This window comes from Geotrypetes seraphini, chromosome 5 (assembly GCF_902459505.1).
Source record: "Geotrypetes seraphini chromosome 5, aGeoSer1.1, whole genome shotgun sequence".
Lineage (NCBI taxonomy): Eukaryota > Metazoa > Chordata > Amphibia > Gymnophiona > Dermophiidae > Geotrypetes > Geotrypetes seraphini.
In genome coordinates, this window is record NC_047088.1 from 44,362,816 (window position 1) to 44,383,822 (window position 21,007).

The 21,007-nt window shown below is 40.1% G+C and overlaps 1 protein-coding gene across 3 annotated transcripts in view; it reads left to right on the forward strand.

Moving 5' to 3' along the window:
• GPC4 (glypican 4) overlaps positions 1-21,007 on the forward strand; it is a 213,047-nt gene that overhangs the window by 167,087 nt on the left and 24,953 nt on the right. For all 3 annotated transcript variants that reach the window (XM_033945374.1, XM_033945375.1, XM_033945377.1), the window contains exon 4: positions 4,284-4,449. In XM_033945374.1, coding sequence (XP_033801265.1) covers positions 4,284-4,449 — 166 coding nt within the window. The remainder of the gene's footprint in view (positions 1-4,283; positions 4,450-21,007) is intronic.

A 21,007-nucleotide genomic window follows, 5' to 3' on the forward strand; every position in this document is an offset into this window, starting at 1 on the left:
ATGGAAGTTCAATGCGGTTAACAATAGAAGAGACTGTACATTTACAGCGATGATACATGTTATAGTGTTGTTACATTTACAGAGATGTTACATGAATAGCAGTAGTAAAAAGGCATATACTAAAGAGGAGGCTGTGCGTATACAGCGATGTTACATGTTATAGCGGTGATACATTTACGGTGATGTTAAATGAGAGGCAATGATAAGGCAGGGCAATTAGATAAAACAGAGATTGAGTAAGAGAGGCCATAGTGGCTTGGGAGGGGGGCGTAGTCGGAGGGCATGGAGGCATATCGAGGTCAGGAGGGTGCAGGGAAGGGGGGAAGGCAGCGTTAGCGGAATTTGTCGAAGAGGTAGGTTTTTAGTGACTTCCTGAACAGGTGGTAGGGCGGGGAGTTGGAAATGAGGGCAGTAAGGCAATTGTTCCATTTGCCCGCTTGGAATGCTAGGGTTCTATCAATGAATCTCTTGTAGAGGCAGCCTTTTAGGGAGGGAAAGGTGAATAGGAGGGCCTCAAAATAGTACTTGACAGGCCACAAGTTTGAGACCACTGCCATAGAAGAACTTTCTTCTATAATGATGATGAGCAGTATTTATTAACTATAACTACTTCATGTAGAAAAATATTAAATTAAAGTTATTTGTAGATTATTTTCACTATAATATCTAGTAAATATGATTAAAAGGCTTTCATTTATGTGATCCTGGCCCAGATTCACTAAAGCCAACAATCGTTGTTAAACCTGTTTTAACAGCTTTAGTGATGATTGCATTTGTTGACCCGAAGACAAAAACGGTTCACCACCCGGTTTTCTACATAATTGCTCATTCCCTGATCCAACCATGCAAATAAGCTGATTAATATTAAAATGTCATGTATACTAATAGAGCGATTGATGCGCTAACATGGCTTCCTGATGCACTAAAAAAAATGATCACTTTTAGCGATCCAAATAAAAGCAGCTAGTAGTCGCTTAACTGTCTTAACTTTTTTTTTTTTAAATGGGCACAGATGTTGTGCATATTACATACACACAATATCTGTCCCATTTAAAAGAAATAAAAGCATCTCTCAACCACCGATGACGGCTCTCCCTGACGAACCGGCACCACGAACCGCCTCCCCCCCCCCCCCCCGTGCCAGTAAAAACGGCAGGAGGAATGCCCACTTCATCCTGCCTTGCCTCCCACACCCACTCCCCATGAAAGAAATTGGCAGGAAGGAAGCTCACTCTCTCCTGCCATGCTGACCCCCCCCCTCCTCCAACCGGCAGTGAATGGCAGGAGGTATGCCCACTCCCTCCTGTCACCAAAGGCTTACCCCTGTGCCAGGCGCCCCCACAAACATTCCCTCTCCCCCCCAAAAAAAAAAAAAACCAAAAGGCAGGAGGGATGCACACTCCCTCCTGCCACCAGAGGTCTCCTGAAACACTCCCCCATTCCCACCCTCTGAGAACCCCCGTACCTTGAAAGCTCAGTCTATCCCGCTCGTAGGCCCGCCACTTCAAAATGGCGGGCCTTTCCCTCCCTGGTGCGTCATGTGATGCATGCGGAGGGGCCTAAGGCCCTGATTGGCTCTTGAGAGGAGCCTTAAGCATCTGAGACAATTGGAGCCTCAGGTTCTTTCCAGCAATTGTGTTATTCTCGATACCCTCGGCCATTTTGTAAAGCTGGCTCTTGTGCATGGGGCCTGCAAGCTGTGGTGTTCGTTGCTGATCTGCATAGGCTTCTTGTTACTGAGGAAACTCATGCAGGACTGCTTTTCATTTTTGCTTTGCAGGCAGGGTGAGAAATTGAAACCAGGAATCGAGAAGCAGCAACAACACAGAAATAGTGATTGTGGCAGTTTAAGGGCAGGATGGGGCTTTGACTCAGTACTGGCTCTTGACCTGAGGTTTACACAACACCAAACTAGGGCTGCTTCCTGTAACGAGCTGTACTGGAGTTGCATGAAGCCTTTTTTCATCTTTGTAAACTCAGATTCATACTTTCTACACAGATATGCTTTCTTCAAATAGGGCATTACACTTCTCCCTCGGTATTCGCGGGGGACAGGGGCAGAGCCGGACGGCGAATTGAGAAAAACTGCGAATAACTTCTCGTCCGGCTCTGACCCACCCCTGCCTCCCTCCCGCCTTCCCGGCCTTACCTGGTGGTCTAGCAGGCTTTCGGGGCAGGAGAGATCTTCCTATGCTCCTGTCCCGGGCAGATCACCAATAGGAAATGGCTGCCTTGAGTTCCCATAGTCTCTCGAGACTACGACGGGAGCTCATGACAGCCATTTCCTATTGGCGGTCTACATGGGGCAGGAGCGTAGGAAGATCGCTCCTGCCCCGAAAGCCTGCTAGACCACCAGGTAAGGCCGGGATGCCAGGAGGGAGGCTGGAATGTCCTAAATTATGAGGGGGGGGTTTTCCCTCCCAAAAAAATCACGAATATGTGAAACCGCGCGTGTCGAAACCACGAATAGGGAGGGGGAAGTATAGTAGGAAAAAAAGTCTTTCTAATGACAAAGGAGAAGCAAATTGTGTGGTTTAAAATTTAGAATCAGATAAGCTTTTTGGGCCAAGTGAAGGTATATTCTTGTGGAAGGAAATTCCACTAAACTACTTGGTTTGTCAAAGGTAACATTCTTTTTTAGGGTTGTAACCTATGCCCTTTCCCAATAGCTTGTAAAGAATTTGATGTATTACATTTAAATTAGACACCTCAGATAAAGTAAGTGATTGACCCATTGTTATAGTGAAAGCTGGATAGTACAAGAGTACAATCCAACCTCTTTTTATCACCTCCTTTTTCCTTAATGGGTACTTGGAATTTGAGTTAGATGTTAACGTGACAGTTTTCACCTTGGAGGACTGCAGATACTGTTTCAGCAGTTTGATTAAGGCAAAACAACTTGTAAGGACACTGATAAGAGAGAACTGCTATCACAAATATCTTGATTCTAGGAAGGCAGTGTTTACTGTTACTCTTGGCCTATCTAACGTGGCCTGACCTCTGGATAGGCAATAAAGGCTAACCGAGGTCTCAAGGTTTGCTTCGTTGTCCTTGTAAGCATGCATAGCAAGTTTTTTTAATTATTTAAAAAATTTATCAACCGCCTATTCCTAGGTGGCATTACAAGAGTAGCATACACAAAATGACACAGACCAAGCTTACAACTTATGGAGCCGTAATTGAATAGATCCTCACGGACCAAATCATCCTAAAGCCAGCATTAAACAATATACCTTTCATTGAAAAGCTTCTAAAAAATAGTGTAGTTTTAAGTAATTTTTTTAACTTCTGAATATCAGATAGCGCCCTTAGCGGTCCAATTAATTTGTTCCACAGCGTTAACTGCCATGATGAAAATAGCAGAAGTTCTCGTGTTCACATAGTGAATTTTGTAGTGTATCAAGTTATATCGGAGAAAGCATCTGTTTTGAAAAGGAGAGCTTTGTGCACTGATATAGTATGGGAGAAACTGGTTCCCTTCTTTCCCCAGTTGTGATCTACTCAACCAAGTTTGCATAATAACTAGAGCCCTTTGGACAAGACTTCTTAGAATGGGACAGTTCTTAACAGTTCTTGAGTTCTAGTTAACAGAATGTACTTTGAAATCTGGTGGCTTGAACTAAAACTTGTGTGGTCTATCTCACTGAATCCTTCCTCCTCTCCTGCTTCCTCTGTAACAGAATTTAGATGGGTTTAAATCATTTCATTTATAACAGTTTCTCTTATGACCCCCTTCTCAAGTCTTTTACAAGTTAAGATTGGCTAAAAATGGAAAGAAATGCAATGAAATTACAGTGTGAGTATTGGTTTAGAGATGGTGAAATTCTTTTGATGAGGTTTTGATACATTTTATTTTGCCCCTTGTGACCCTAGACAAGCCACTTAGCTCTCTATTACCACAGGTACAAAACCACAGAAAGGCAGCATATCAGATGCATTCTTAGTAATAATAATGATGATGTCTTTAAATTGTGAGAATATATAAAAGGGTCTTGCAAAACTAAGATACAGGACATCAAAAGAGCTGGTTTAATTTAATGTGGACAAGTTCAAAAGAATACATAGGGAGAAATAAACCCATCCTTTGGAACAAAAGGCTGGTGTACATTTTTGATGAGAGCTTTGTGAATATTTAATGTCTTTATATACCGTTTGTATTGATTATTAGAAATCATTGTGACTGAATTGTTAACGTATATATGTTCTGTTTACCTAATGTGTCTAAGTTCCAAGTTTTAGCTTCTTTTTGGGGCTAAACGTCTATTTTTTTTTTTCTCCAAAAGGTAAATCCAACACCTCAGTGCCATCAAGCTCTCCTGAAAATGATGTACTGTCCGTACTGTCGGGGCCTTGTTACAGTGAAGCCATGTAATAACTACTGCCTTAATGTCATGAGGGGCTGCTTGGCCAACCTAGGGGATCTCGACACAGAGTGGAACAATTTTATAGGTGAGAAAATATGAATTAATAGTTGTATGGTAAATATGATATATGAGTGCCATTTGTATTTGATGGTACACTTCTTTTCACATTAACAAACTCTTATTTCATAGAGCAGCAAACTGACCCCTTCAGTTGAAATACATTATTACCCAATAAGTCAATGATTTAAAACCTGCGCAGGCCTTAAAATGCTAACGTGATCTTTTCACTGTATGTTATTTCATAGCAAACTTGTTCTGTGTTACATGAAGGCCTATGCTTTTGTTTTTGTTGCTTTATGGTGTAACCTACCTATCCAGTCCCTACACAGACACGTAAGCTGTTTGCTGAAAGATCCTCTTCAAGATGCATGGGGGAGTAGGTTAATTCTAATGCTTATTTTCAGTGTTTTTCATTGTAGAGCTTATTCTTCCCCTCTCCTGATCTGGCGATGTAAGAGACTGGTATTTTAACTAAGTTTTGAATGCTCGCTGGCTAAGTTCCCAATTGAATATCTTCAATTTAAAACGAGCACTAAACCACAACTCGACTTTATGATTCTGTATGTTCCTCCCCAATTAACCGTGACATCATTACAATTCTGCAAACAACTCTATTCGATCTTTGCACCTAAACTAAACTAAACTAAGCCTTAGGATTATATACCGCATCTTCTCCACTGAAGTGGAGCTCGACACGGTTTACAAAGTTTAAAAATATGGGAAGAGAGAAGAGAAAGAGTTTACAGAGCATAAAAAGAGGGATGTAATCAGGAGAAGAGATTATTATATGCTAGAGAAAAGCCAGGTTTTCAGTTGTTTTCGGAATAGTTGGAGGGAGTCCAGGTTCCGCAGCGGGACAGTGAGGTCGTTCCAGAGGCCGGTGATTTTGGAGAGGAGGGATCTACCCTGTTTACCTGCGTGGAGGATGCCGTGTAGAGAGGGGAAGGATAGTTTATGTCTGTGGGCAGATCTGGTGGTAGTTGGTGTCGGGGCGAGGAAGGATAGAGGGATTAGGGGCGGAAGGATGCCGTGAATGATCTTGAAAGCCAGGCAGGAGCATTTGAAATGAATTCTGGAAAGTACTGGGAGCCAGTGAAGATTGGTAAGTAGAGGGGAGACGTGGTCATATTTGTGTTTAGCAAAAATCAGCTTAGCCGCAGTGTTCTGGATAAGCTGGAGTCTGCGAAGACTTTTTTTCGTTAGGCCTAAGTAGATGGCGTTACAATAATCGAGTTTGGATAGGATGATGGATTGTACAAGGACGGTGAAATGCTTTTGGTGAAAATAGGATCTAACTTTCCTCAGCATGTGGAGGCTGAAAAAACAAGATTTTGCCAGGGAATTCAGGTGATCGTTGAGGGAAAGGGAGGAGTCGATAGTGATGCCAAGGACCTTGCTTGAGAACTCAAGGTGTAGAGCAGGGCCTGTGGGTAGGGTGAAGAGGGCGGGCAGGTGAGCACCTCAGCTTTAAATCCACTAATTCTCAGATTTTAACATCTATTTTGATAAACCTGATAGTTTTCACATCAGATCTGCTCAAACTTTTCACTGATATTAATTTATCTCCATTGATAACCGAGCTGACACATTCAGGAAGGCATACTCTCGATATGATCCTAATCTCAAAGTCACTAGACAATGATTTCTCCTCTCCCACCATTTCGCCAGTCCCCTGGTCCGACCTCAGCTTAATCACAATAAAGCACCTTCTCAGATCATCAAAGCAGCAAATTTTTTTTTAAAATGTCCATTTTGAGTTACCTTTTTGTTTTTGTTTCCAGGGTTTAAATTTGTACTTAATCATGTTCTGAGCTTAAATAGTGCTAATATTCAGACTGTCACAAGACTTTCACAAACCTTTTGTCAGCACTTTAGATGGCATTAGAAGATGGCCTGTTGGCTGATTCCAGTCTGCCCAGTTGTTGTGGTCTGTTACTAAAAATGTATCTCAACTAGCAGATGTAGAAGTGTGAGAACTTGTGGGATAACATTCCTTTTTAGAGTCTGTTTTTAATTCTATCCTCACTGGTTCTTTTTCATTGTTAGTAGAGGGGCATATAGGATACCATACTCAATCCAACACCTAGCACTCCCCCTCCCCCCCTCAAGTCTTTGATAATATTTTGATTGCTTTGACTACTTATAAATTTTGTAATATCCAGCCTCTAAGGGCCTTGTGGCTGCTCAAAGACGCTGCCCTGCCTGAATGGTTTCACAGGAGGTATTGTCTCTTAGTTTGAGCTTGGCTGCTCCATGGCATGTAATATTGCTAGGCAGTTTTGAGTTAGTTACTCTTCAAAAGTAATTTATTACAGTTAAATAGCTGCTTCTCAGCTTAAAGTAATTAGTTAATTGTAATTAAATCACTCATTTAGGAAAGTAATAACAGATTTATAGACCGCATAACCATAAGTTCAATGCGGTTAACAAAAGCTATGCTATGAAGACACAAATTATGTTAGAAAAGAACGTGATAATCTAATTGGTCAGGAATTTAGAAAAGAGAAAAGTTTTTAGCAGTTTTCTAAAGTGTTCATAAGAGCTGGACTTGAGTATCAGTGGCCGAAAATCTTTATCATAGTAAGCTGCTTGGTATGAGAGTATATGCTCATGGTATTTCTTACTTTTCCAGCCCTTAACTGATGGAAACGAATAGGGCATGTGATTTTTCTGCTATTCTTAGTGACATTATAAGCAACTTGTCAACTAAGTTTAATGGAGCTACTCCAAAGGCAGCTTTGTAGCATAGACATCCTAATTTGGAAATCATGCGAGCCTCCACAAGAAGCCAATGAAACTCACGATAATAAGGAATCACATGATTGTACTTCAAACTGTAAACCAATCTCACTGCCGTGTTCTGAACCAAAGTCAGTCTAGCCATATTTTTCTTAGTGTTCATCAAATAAACAATATTACAATAGTCTAATAGACCCAGAAGTAACGACTGAACTAAGATTTTGAAAGCAGCAGCTTCAAAATAGTATCTTATGGTATGCAATTTCCATACAGTGTAATATCCCTTTAGGACCACTGCATCTGTCTGGTTCCTTATGGTCAAACATTGGTCAAGAACAACTCCCAATATTTTAATTGTTGGACTTATTGTATATGATGTTAAATTGATCTTGATTATTGGTTCAATGGTAGTCTTTTGTGAGAAAACAAAAAATAAATTTGGTTTTGTCTTGATTCAATTTCAATTTGAATGCCTGCATCCAGGAATCCATGTAAACTGTTCTGGGCTCCCTTGGGAGAATGGTATAGGAAAATGAATAAATAAATAAATAAGTTCAACACTTACTCTATAAGTTGAGCACTTTTGGATAAAGCTGCACTACATGGAATGACTATCGTTGTGTCGACTTAGCTAAACAATTTTATACCCAGGTTACTTAAAGAATGACCTAATGATGATAGATACACATTAAAAAGTGTTTGAGAAAGTGGAGAGCCCCATGGGACTCCACAGGGATTTTTCCAGAAATCAGAAGATGTGCCATTGAAACTGACCTGGTATAATCTTGATTCAAGAAATCCTTTAAACCATGAGCGCACTTTGCTCTGAATTCCACCAGTTTGTTATGGTCTACAAGATCAAAAGAACTACTCGGATCAAACTGAAGTACCAGCGCACTACCGCCCTTGCTCAAAATACTATTTAAATGTCTAATAGAGTGCCTAACAGTGTCTCTGTACTAAAGTGGGTTCTAAAACCTGATTGAGAGTCTTGTAACAAGGAATGTAACTCTTCAGTATTTTGTTAATTGAATTTGCACCAGCCCTTTCATGATCTTTATTTTTTTAAAAATGGGATGGCCGCTATTGGTCGATAATTTGATGATGGCGAGATTGATTCCTTGTTGTTTTTAACGATTGGAGTAATGATGAGGTTACTCTCTTCTTGAGGAAATAAACCTTTATCCAAGCAATCGGTTATCCATTCTAGTACTTTTGTTTTAAATCCTAACGGTGCACAGGTCATAAGATTGGCAGGGCAGGAGTCTAACTTACAATTCAATTTGGCAAACCTGCAAAATAATTTGGAAAAATCTGTCCAGTCTGGGTTATCAAAGGTGGACCATGTTAAGTCCACATGGGTTTCTTCCTTTACCCCACCCAAATAATCTCTAATGTTCTCTGGGCACAGGAAACATGATGTTCATAAGCCCATGATTTTTGAGCTAAAAATAGTTGACAGATCATTTGCAGTAGGTAATGGCAGTTGAGATTGTTGTAAATTTTTTGTTGTGTTAAAAACCTTATTAACCAAATTAAAGTAACTAGTTGCTTTTCCTTTACCAATACCACGTCCAAGAATATAGTAATATAGTAAATGATATCAGATAAAGATCTGAACGGTCCATCCAATCTGCCCTAAAATTTTATGATTAAATTAAAATTTCTTTTTGTTGTTGTTATTTCATAGAAGTCCACCTGGTACTGTCCTTAGGTTCCAACTACTGGAGTTGCCATTGAGGCTCACTCCAGCCTATCCAAACCATCTCATATGCGGGATTCAGACCATGAAAGTCTGCCCATTCATGTTCTAATTAGATATCTTCTTCTCTACCACCTCTCTCGGGAGGGCATGCCAGACATTCACCACCCTCCCTGTGAAAAATAATTTTTTTAGCATTACTCTTAACCTCAATTTATTGCCTCTCCCTTCTCTGGAAAAGATTTGGTTCTATATTTATACATTTTCAAATATTTAAATGACTATCATATCACCCCTGTCCTTCCTCTCTGCCAGAGTATATATGATGAGGTCTTCTAGTCTCTTCTTATACTACTTTTGGCACAAACCCCCTTCCATTTTTGTCACTTTCCTCAGAACTGCTTCAAGTCATCTTATATCCTTGGCTAGATATGGCCTCTAAAGCTAAACACAATACTCCCAAGTGAGGCCTCACCAATGGGACCTGTACAGGGGCATCAACACCTTTTATTCTGCTGGTTACACCTCTCTATACATCCTACCATCCTTCCCTCCAACTCTTCCGCAAACACCTAAAAACCTGGCTATTCTCAAAACTGTAACACTTCCCCCCTCTTAGGCCTCTCACCTTCCCCCTTTACACCTAACTCTTTAATCTCTCCACTGTAGTTCCTCTCTCATCTTTCTTCCTGTAAACCGTGCCGAGCTCCGCATTCGTGGAGATGGTGCGGTATATAAACCCAAGGTTTAGTTTAGTTTAGTTTAGCCACAACCTTGTCATACTGTTTTGTCGCCTTCAGATCTACAAATCTGAGGGAGCTATATGTCCTGGGAGGTGAGAGGCTGATAATCAGAAAGGGCTTCTCGACACTATGGAAACTTAGAACCATCAGAAAATACTTCGACTCAACATCATTCTGCCTACTGGTGCAATCCTCCATCTTAAACCTACTTGACTATTGCAATATCATCTATCTGAGGTCACTGAAGAAAACCGTTCAAAAACTTCAAATCATACAAAACTCAGCGGTGCGACTGATTTTCGGATTACAGAAATGGGACCACATAACCCCCTACTACCAAAAACTCCACTGGTTGCCCCTGGAGGCAAGAGTATTGTTCAAATTCGCATGTCTCTTGTTTCAAATCCACTCTCGGTTTGGCCCCTCTGTACCTGGTCTCCCACTTCAAACTAGACCGCTCCACCAGGCCTACATGCAGAATACACATGTTCAGCAACCCTATAATAAAATCCTGCCGATATAAAAGATTCCTTGACAGAACGCTTGCCTTCCAAGCAAGCCTACAGAACGACTGGCTAAGCAGCACCATCATGCACTCCTCATCCTACCTCAACTTCAGAAAACTAACCAAAACCAACCTTTTCAACCGATTCGTGACCAGGAATGCCTAAAATCTTCACTGCTTCCCCACACTATACGACCTACCCTTCTTTGTAAATCTCCTCGATCCACTTCCCCTTGACTAAGATCTCCCAAAGTCTTCACTTCTTACCCCTCTGTACGACCTGCTCCCCATTGTCCCACTCTTATTGTAATCCCGTCCCTACAATGTTACATTATTCTCTACAAACAGCCATGCACTCAAAGACTTCATTACTTCTTTTTCGCTGTATGTCCAGCTCTTCTATATTGCACTGCATTGTATTGTACTCAAAGACTTCATTGTTTTTTCGCTGTATGTCTAACTCTTCTTTATTGTAAACCGCCTCGAACTACCTTGGTTTTGGCGGTATATAAACAATAAATTATTATTATTATTATTATATGCACGGATGGGGAGAGGGACCTTGGGGTGATAGTGTCTGAGGATCTGAAGGTGACCAAACAATGTGATAAGGCAGTGACTGTAGCCTGAAGGATGCTAGGCTGTATAGAGAAAGGCGTAACCAGCAGAGAAAGGTGGTGTTGCCCCTGTACAAGTAATTGGTAAGGCCCCACTTGGAGGATTATGTTTAGTTTTGGAGGCTGTATCTGGAGAAGCATATAAGACTTGAAGTCCAAGGGAAGGTGACAAAAATGGTAGGGTATTTGAGCCAAAAGGGTATTTGAGCCAAAAGATATACAAGAAAAGACTGGAAGATCTAAATATGTATACTTCGAGAGGAGGGACAGGGGTGATATGATACAGATATTTAAATACTTGAAAGGTATTGATATAGAACCAAATCATATTCAGAGAACAGAAAATGGTAAAACTAGAGGACATAAATTTCCTAACATTACTCCTAAGTCTTCCTCATCGCAACATCAATTTTTTTTCTTGGAGAGGATGGAATGCTCTCCCGAGGAAGTTGGTAGAGAGGAAAATGGTGATATAATTTTTTAAAAGCATGGGATGAACATAATGACATTTATTTTCCAATTAGAGATGCACTAATTGAAGAGCAAGGACCGATAGGCAGACTTGCACAGTCTTGTGCCCCATATATAGTAAGTCGTTTTATGATAGGCTGGGGAGGGCTTCAATGGAAACTCCTGTAATTTAGAACATAAGGAAGGTGCTGTGCAGACTTTTATGGTCTGTATCCCACAAATATGCTGGTTTGTATAGACTAGAGTGAGCTTCGACAGCAGCTCCAGTAATTGAACTCAAGTTATCAAGCTCTGACAGTTAATTCCGATATTTTCAGCTGGACTTCTATGATCTAGCACCCAGTACGATTCAACTAAAAATAGATTTTTATAATGAGTGTAACTGTTGGGCATTTACCACGTTACTATTTTCCCTAACCATCTAACCAAACATACTAGATTGGGTATTTGAATAGGAGGAGGGGGAAGAACCACCATCCATTCTCAACACTTGTATTAGATACTATGCTGCAGTTTAAGAAATAGTAAGCACAGCATTTTGATGAACTTGTGTTGCTGGATAACCTTTTAATGAGCTTTACTTGAAAGGACCTATTTGTATGGTGAAAGTAGTGACGTTTTTATGCAATAGTCTTTTGTTACTGAACAGGATGTGTCTGCTATAGTGCAACTTAGATTTTACTGTGAAATTTAACTTCCTAGCTGGAGGGGTTGCCTGTTTTAAAGGTAAATATTTAGTAAGCTGAAAGATGGTTTCACATCTGGGAAGTAAGAAAAATACAATTGACTCCTAATTACAGCTGTAATTTTTGACCCTGTCTACCTCTGGTTCAGTGAAAATGGTGGAATTAGCAGAGTAGAACAAAAACAGGAAAGAGAATGCCTTCCTTCACCTACCACCAAGGCACTGATTTTTTATTTTATTTTATTTTTAATAGTAAAGCAAAACTTTGCATTTGATTACAATGTCCAGGAATTGACCTATAGGGCTGTTATTACTTGAGGGTGTAACTGCATCCTCAAACTTGTGGTACAGCATTCTGTCTATTCTCTCCCACAACACACATTGACACACCACCACCTCCCACATACACCTTTCAGCAGTCCTTCTCATTCAGTCAGCTGCAGATTTCAGATGAAGGACAGTGGGAGCTGCTAAAGGGAAAACATAGTGATTACCCTAAGGAGTTTCTGAGGCTCGGCCATGATAATTATAGGTCAGAGTCTCCAGTCTAATCTGATGGCCATGATAAAGGCACCAAATTTGGCCCTAGCTATGGAATAGTCTGATCCCCATGGGATCACTGCAGACCAGATGCTAGGTACAACTTGCTGACTGTTGTGGAAACCAAAACAACTGGTTTTAGTGGTGGTGGTATTAATGTAGCTTCTTCTCTACCTCCTCCCTGCCTTCCCTTTCCCAAAATCATTTCCTTTTGGTCTCCAGTCTAATCTGATGGCCATGATAAAGGCACCAAATTTGGCCCTAGCTATGGAATAGTCTGATCCCCATGGGATCACTGCAGACCAGATGCTAGGTACAACTTGCTGACTGTTGTGGAAACCAAAACAACTGGTTTTAGTGGTGGTGGTATTAATGTAGCTTCTTCTCTACCTCCTCCCTGCCTTCCCTTTCCCAAAATCATTTCCTTTTCTCATGTTTGCTTGAATGTTAGGAAGACAGTAGCACTGTAGAATCCCTCCTCAGTTGCCTTGGGGGCCAAAATGTCATAGATTTACTATGTGGTTCAAATTTCAACACTTGGGCCTCAGGCAGCAGCAGAAGACACAGCCCAAGGCACTGTATTCTTTATTCTTTTTATTCTCTGTTCCTTTCCAAATAAATACAAACTTTTTGCTTGTTTGACCTTCATCACATATTGAATTAAAAATTGTAATGTATTGTGAACAATGACCAATCTTTTTCCTGGGTGCTGACTGTTGATAAGATTAAGTTTCTTTATGTTCATCATTTGTCATTAATTTGTCAATGTAGAACTCTGTTCCCCCAATCTTTCCAGGTTTCTACAATGAACATAAGAATTGCCACTGCTGGGTCGGACCCTTGATCCATCGTGCCCAGCAGTCCGCTCATGCGGTGGCCCTTAGGTCAAAGACCATTGCCTTATTTGAGTATAGCCCTACCTGCGTACGTTCTGGTTCAGCAGGAACTTATCTAACCCTTTCTTGAGTCCCTGGAGGGTGCTTCCCCCTATAACAGCCTCAGGAAGAGCGTTCCAGATTTCTATCACTCTCTGGGTGAAGAAGAACTTCCTTACGTTTGTACAGAATCTATCCCCTTTTAACTTTAGAGAGTGCCCTCTTGTTCTCTTCACCTCAGAGAGGGTGAACAATTCCCTTCAATATCTTGAATGTTTCGATCATGTCTCCTCTTTTCAAAGAAGAGGCCCAGTTTCTCTAGCCTCTCATTGTACGGCAACCCCTCCAGTCCCTTAACCATTTTTGTCACTCTTCTCTAGACCCTTCTCTGCTCATGATGTAACAGGTATTCCTGATGACACATGAATCCCTGAACATGTTTCTTTACTGTGCTATTAAGGCATAAATTGGTTGTTTGATGTTTAAAATGTTATACGGGTTAGCCCCTAAAGGTTTAACTAGGTTAATACAATTTCCTCTACCCAAAGAAGAGTCTAGATTGGAAGATACTCATACCATGATTTTTTTTCTTATTTTAAAGCTGTAAGATATAGTATGTTAAAATCTTCATTCTATTATAAGGTAGTTGAAATATGGAACAATTTTTTTGCTAGTAATAATATACCTTAAAAAAATAGATCTAAATAACAGATTGGTAAGAGGAGACATCCAAAACCATGTTGACTCTCCCTGTTAATGCTAGGTACGAAGGGGTGCTGAAAAGTTGTCAGACCAACCAACTTCTAAATTCTGAGCATTATTTTGCTGCTGTAGCTGAAAAGTGAAATTTTATTTTGCAGTGTCAATTTTCTGAATCATAATGCTATGTTTTGACATTATTTCAGATTATTGATTGAACCATGTCAATGAAAAGTGTGAAATTTTCAAGTGTGGAACTCCAAGCCATCATGAAGTTCCTCCAGAAGAAAATTCCAAAGGAAATCCGTGAATATATGATACAAACATTGAGTGGCAAATGCCCATCATACAGTGAAGTGGTATGCAAACTTTCAGCGTAGAGATTTCGAGACCAAAGATGCAGCAAGGGCTGGGAGGCCTCAAATGGTGTGGGTTCCCGAAATTGTTGACTGTCCATGACCTGATTTTGGCAGATCAGCAAATATCAGCTAAAACAATTGCTGAGACACTACAGATATCCAGGGAATGTTAGGTATATAATCCATGAGCAGCTGGGTATACAGAAGCTATCAGCCAAGTGGGTGCCCAAATGTTTGAATGCTGATGAGAAATGATGTCAAGTGGACACTTCCAATTTGATTTTGCATCATTTTCTGTGAGTTGGTGCCAACATTTTGGAACGACTAGTTACTGTTGATGAAACGTGGTTACACCACTATGATCCTGGGACAAAAACAGTCCATGCAATGACAGCCCATGCAATGACTCAGGATCTCTAAGACCAAGGAGATTCAAGACCCAGAAGTCAGCAGGAAAGGTCATGGTCACAGTGTTTTGGGATCAGGAAGGTGTTGTAATGAATATCGTCCAAGGGGCCAAACAGTTAATACAGAATATTGCTGTAACTTGGCTGTGCTGATTAAAGGCGATATTGAAAGAAAAATGGAGAGGGAAGCTGTGGAAAGGAGTTCTACTTTTGCAAGACAATGCACCTGTTCACAAGGCTGGCAAAACACTGGATGTTTTGATGCAGTTGGGGTTTCAGTGCATAAACTATCCACCCTACTCATCAGATCCATCTGACTTTTCTGTTTCCAAACCTTAAAAGGAGTTTGAAGGGGTGACAGTTTTCAAGTGATTTGGAGGTGATTGTTACAACGGAGCAGTATTTCATTGACCAGATATCGGAGTATTTTTTGGAAGGGTTGCAGAAATTTCAGACACGATGTGTTGAGCTTATGGGTAAATATGTAGAATAAGTTCAACTTGTAAGTTTCATGGCTCCAGGTGACTTCTCCATATGGCCAGTAATTTGGGTTTTTAGAATAGCTTCTACTTTCTTTCCCAGCACCATACATCAGACTTGCTAGTATTTTTAGTTTTTCTCGACTGCCCGAGTCCTTTTTTAAAGGTAAGTGTTAACTGTGGCAACAATTTCAATCCTTAGATGTCACAGTTGAAACTTGATGATAGATTTCAGGCTATTAGCAATAGGCCTACAGTTTTATTTTTGAATTTCCAGCCCTCTGGGGTGTTCGCCATCCAGTTGTGGTAATTTGAATAGGGATTAAGGGGGAAAAGTCCTGTTAATTTCACGAACATTGAAAAACAGTAACTGAAGTGCCACCCAAGATACAGTAAAACTTTGGTATTGCCCAATTGTTGGTGTTTTCTTCAGTGTGCTGGCCTTAAGTGCAAAGCCACATTAGGAATAAAAGAGGACCTGTAAGATTTTTACATACTTAACACTTAATCTCCAAGCTGCAATTCTAAACACGTTGTGGGGGTTGTTGGTTTTTTTTTTTTTGGTACTAAAATGGGCTCTAGATGCGGTTCTGCATACCAGCCAGTCAGGGCTTTGATTTTGTTTCATTTAAGCTAGTTCAGAAGGGCCTGCCGTAATGAATAATGTTAATCTCCGGAGCCTTTTCATGAATTTTCACAAGGGTTTAATTAATCTGCTTTACGCTTGTAGAATTCAGCCACAGCATACAGGCAGAACCTTTTTTGCATTTTCCTTGCAAGGAATTTTTTTCCTTCACTTAAATGACGGCTTCTTTTAATGAATGGTCAAGAGTCCCCGTCCCTTCCTCCCTGCCAAATTTACACTTGGATACTAAGCCTTCACATTTCAAAAATCAGATCTTAAAAGGGTTTAGGCTGAACACTACCTTTTGTGTTTGAAGTCGGTGTAGCTGGTGATGTGCCTTCTGATTAAGCAGCATCATGCAGAAAGAATTGCATTTAGCCAAGAGCAAGCCATTTTGTTCCTGAGCCTTATCTTTGTATAGTTAGGGAAACAGAAGTGTGTGTTTGTGTGTGGTGGGTGGAGATGTGCAACAAGAAAACGGCCTTGAATGCTGCATACTTAGCTATCTCTTCTCACCCAAACTTTGGGCGGGTGCTAGTCAGAGCTCAGCCAGATAGAGCACGGGTTCAAATTCATTAGCTCTTCAAAGGTCCATCAGGAGGACCCCGAGTGACTTTTTTTTAACTCTGCCATGCCTTGGATTTTTAGATTTCCATTTTAATTACAGTACTTGCATTTTCCAACTGTGAGCAGAAGGCAGGTTGTGCAAGTTATTTTCCTACCCAAGAAGGACAACAGTGTGAATACGAGAGAGCTCTGAAGGCCACCAAAAGATTTCAAGCTCACGCGTACTACTAATGTTGTAAACCATCTTGACCTGCTTGTTCATTAAAAAAATAATAATAATATTGATTCTACAACACTTTAATTTGTTTTCTATCCTTTTATCCCCAAAGAGCTCAGAATGGGTTACAGTTAACAGGTCACGATGTGCCATAGATTCAATACTAATGTACGATACACATTTTTATCCTAACTTGACATACTAGGGGTCTAATACCAATATACATAATATACCGTTTACAGGCTAAATCAGGGGTGGGCAATTCCGGTCCTCGAGGGCCAGAATCCAGTTGGGTTTTCAGGATTTCTCCAATGAATATGCATGAGATCTATTTGCATGCACTGCTTTCAGTGCATATTCATTGGGGAAATCCTGAAAACCCAACTGGATTATGGCCCTCGAGGACCGGAATTGCCCACCCTTGGGCTAAATTCACCATAGTTACAAGTTTTTATCCTAATGTGACGCATACCTTGGATCTAGTATCAAGGTACATTTCTTTGTAATCTTTTGGTCATAGGCAGGGGAGTTAACTGAAGAGATGTGTTTTTATTGCTTTCCTAAAGTTGGGAAGTCCTTCAATGGTTCTTATTTGCAGGGGCAATCGATTCCATTGGCTCGGTGTGAAGTGGGAGTAGGAACGTCATTTGGTGGTTTGCAGTCAAATTTCATGACCAGAGGGCGTTTTGGGAGCAGAGGGACCTGTTTGGCACGTACGGAGAGATTTGAACACTAGCATCAGGCCCTTGAAGACACAACGTTTGGCTACAGACAGTGAGCCACCATTAAGACCTGGGAGACAGGGTTGTGGGTGCAGAGGTTTTTTAGAAGTCCGATTGCTGCGTTTTTTACAAGCTGGAGATGTTGTATATTTTTTGCCAAGAGACCATTGAATAGCGCATTGCAGTAATCCATGCGGGAGAGTACTAAGGATATATTTTAAAAACTCACTTTATTTTGTATTGTTGTCAGTAGCAAATTCCATAAATTACACCTGAGTAACGCCCTTTATTTTGTAGGTAGAGTTGTGTGTTGAGCAGTATAATTTTCCACGTATGTTTTACTCCTTCATCATAGTTTTCATTTTAAGATGATTTGTATTCATTACAGGTCTGTTAATCTTTCCTCATTAATAAAGCTAGAGAGTGTAGTGATGTCACCAATTGACTCTCTTCTTCCTGCCATAGAGAAGTGTTTCTCAACTCGGTCCTGGAGTTACCCCCTTGCCAGTCAGGTTTTCAGGATATCCACATTGAATTTGCATAAACTGAATTTACATACACTGCCTCCATTATATGCAAATGTCTTTCATGCATATTCATACTCCAGGACCGAGTTGAAAAACACTGCCATAGAGTGTTTCAAAAGCTGGAGCGTGGTTAGTTGTTGTTTTTTTTGGCTTTGGCTTTCGTTCGATTTCTCTCTTTTACTATATAACAACTTTATAAGGCAGTGCTTTATTGCTGTAGCATACGTATGGTGTTTTGTCTTGTCGGCATGATTTGGTTATTTTATTATAGTGCATTTCCATAATTTTAGTTTAAGTATTTCATCTTAGTCACGTACATATAATGGCTTCCCACAGTTGTTTGTTCAATTTGTGGGAATGTTTTTTAACACTTCATTAAAAAAAAAAAAAAATTTCACTCATACACATTCTAGACCAGGGGTCTCAAATTCCCTCCTTGAGGGCCGCAATCCAGTCGGGTTTTCAGGATTTCCCCAATGAATATGCATGAGATCTATGTGCATGCACTTCTTTCAATGCATATTCATTGGGGAAATCCTGAAAACCTGATTGGATTGCGACCCTCAAGGATGGACTTTGAGATCCCTGTTCTAGACATAGGTACCGTTTATTGCATGGTGTATCCAAACTTAATATCTTACTTTGATTTATTCACACTTTTTAGATTCCTTACTTTAGTTTTGTGCAGAGTTGTGTTATTTGCACATTCATTTTTTTAAGCTAGAGCAGAGGTAGGCAATTCCGGTCCTCGAGAGCCGGAGCCAGGACAGGTTTTCAGGATTTCCACAATGAATAGGTATGAGATGGATTTGCATGCACTGCCTCCTTGAGATGTAAATCTATCTCGTGCATATTTATTGTGGATATCCTGAAAACCTGACCTGGCCCTGGCTCTCGAGGACCGGAATTGCCTACCCCTGAGCTAGAGTAATGTGGTGGTCAAACGTTAATTGCTGTTCCACATTTATTACATTTTCACTGCAATATTTATTGACAGCTTGTTCTTGATTTTTTTTTCTTTACATTTAGGCCCCCTTTTATGAAGCCATGTTAGTCTTTTTTTATTGCCTGCCCGGGCGGTATTAGCTCTGATGCTCGTATGAATTCTATGAATGTCGGAGCTTTTACCGCTGCAGCCAGCAATAAAAATACTGAAATCAGCTTCATAAAAAAAGTTGGGCATAGTTTGATGTGTTGCTGATTAACATTTTTGTCAGTTTTCTTTTTTAATAAATATAGTTAGTGTAGTGGCATCACCTTCCTGCGCTCTTCTTCCTGCCTTAGAACACCTACAGGCTGCGTGTCCTTTACACAAATATTTCGCACGTCGTCATTTTTCATTGGTAATGCTAAATAGATGACTGAATTGTAAGTTACTTTTTTGTGTCCTCCTCAAGCAACAGCTTTGTCTGCACAGATCGATAGTTAGTGTGTTAACACAGAGGATTCATGACGTCCGCATTTCTGCGGCACCTTTTGTTTCACTTTTGCAGTTATCGTATTTTGTTTTCTGAGTTTTTAGCCAATTAGTGCTCGGCTTCATTTTTATGTAAGCTACAACATGGTGTTTCAATATAAGTGTTTTCTTTCATTGGAGTCGCATATCGGTAGTTATTCAATATCACTCGGCCATCACTTGTCACAACATGGTTCTGCTCTTTCTGGTATGTTTGCTAATTGAGTCATCATGTGTGTCTTTGTGGTTATCTCTTATTTTAGTGCGTTTTTCGGATTATAGTTTTCTAGCAGTTGCTCTTTCACTTTGTATCATCACTTCATAAGTTTATTCACACCTTATGGCTCTAATGATAATTTGACATTTAACGTTATCATCATTCTCTCCTTTTTTGTCTCACGAGGCTATAGATCAGTTTATGCACATTAATTATTAGTGTTTATATATTAACATAGTACCTATTGTGTTTCCCACAGAAGGCCTTATCGATCTAGTTTTTGTACTAAAATGTTAACAGATATATCACTTCCACATAGTGTTTTTTGTACATACACTTTTGGGTCACAATTATAGTTCCTCAGTATGTTTACCTCTAGCCTAGGCGATCACACTTTATTGTTACACAATTATGTCATTTCAAAAGAGTAGTCTTCATAGCCCCCTCCCCCCCCGCCTTTTTTTTAAATAAAAATTCTCAGTTCTCATTTACATCGTGTTATCCATGATATGGATTATTCATTGTGCTCTATATTAATTTAGTTTTCATAACTTTTGGATTGTCAAAAATCGGTTCTTAATCAATCCTGCATCTTTGGTAATGTTGCTCTTAATTTATTCATCTGCAGATTATATATTTAAAACTATATATTATATACTTCTTTTACATTTTTTTATATTCATAATATTTATTCTATATTTCTTTTATATTCAGCTTTGATGCATATTATGTCTTAGTTACTTATTTTTATTCTTCATCTGTCTATCCATTTATTTCATATTAGTAAATCTTCATGTGTGTTTTTTTATATATGCTAATTTTTATTTGACATTTTGGTTCATTAGGTTTAATCTGAATGTATATGTACATTCGTTTTTAATATTTTTAGATTCCTGATGCGCCTTTGTGCCAAAACACGAATCATGTTGAGTCATCCTTGAATTACCCAATAAATACATCTTGGTTTACTCCATTGGATTTCATCTCCTTCACTGTGGTATAGTTTGCTGTTGATCTGCAGAGAATTTTTTGTCTTCTGTGTTTATTTATATACCGTATTTTTCGCTCTAAGACGCACCCTAGATTTAGAGGAGGAAAAACCAAGAAAAAAAATTCTGAACCAAATGGTGTACCCTGTCCCACCACCCTGCCTTGTCTCCCCTGTGGTGGTCTAGTGATAGGCCGGAACAGGGCAGGCATGCAGGCCTAGTGGCTGGCAGGCAAGCAGGCAGAAATTGGGATGGCCAGACTGCCAGAATGTCTATCTTTATACCATATTTTCAACCAAACTTTCATCCAAGTCCGAAACGCCCAGAACAAGACCATGTGGATATGGGAGGGGCCAGTCCTGTAATGGACTGGCCACCCAGACATGGCAACAGAACAGTGGGGCACTGCCAGCTTGCATCTGATTGAACCTAAACCTCTGGG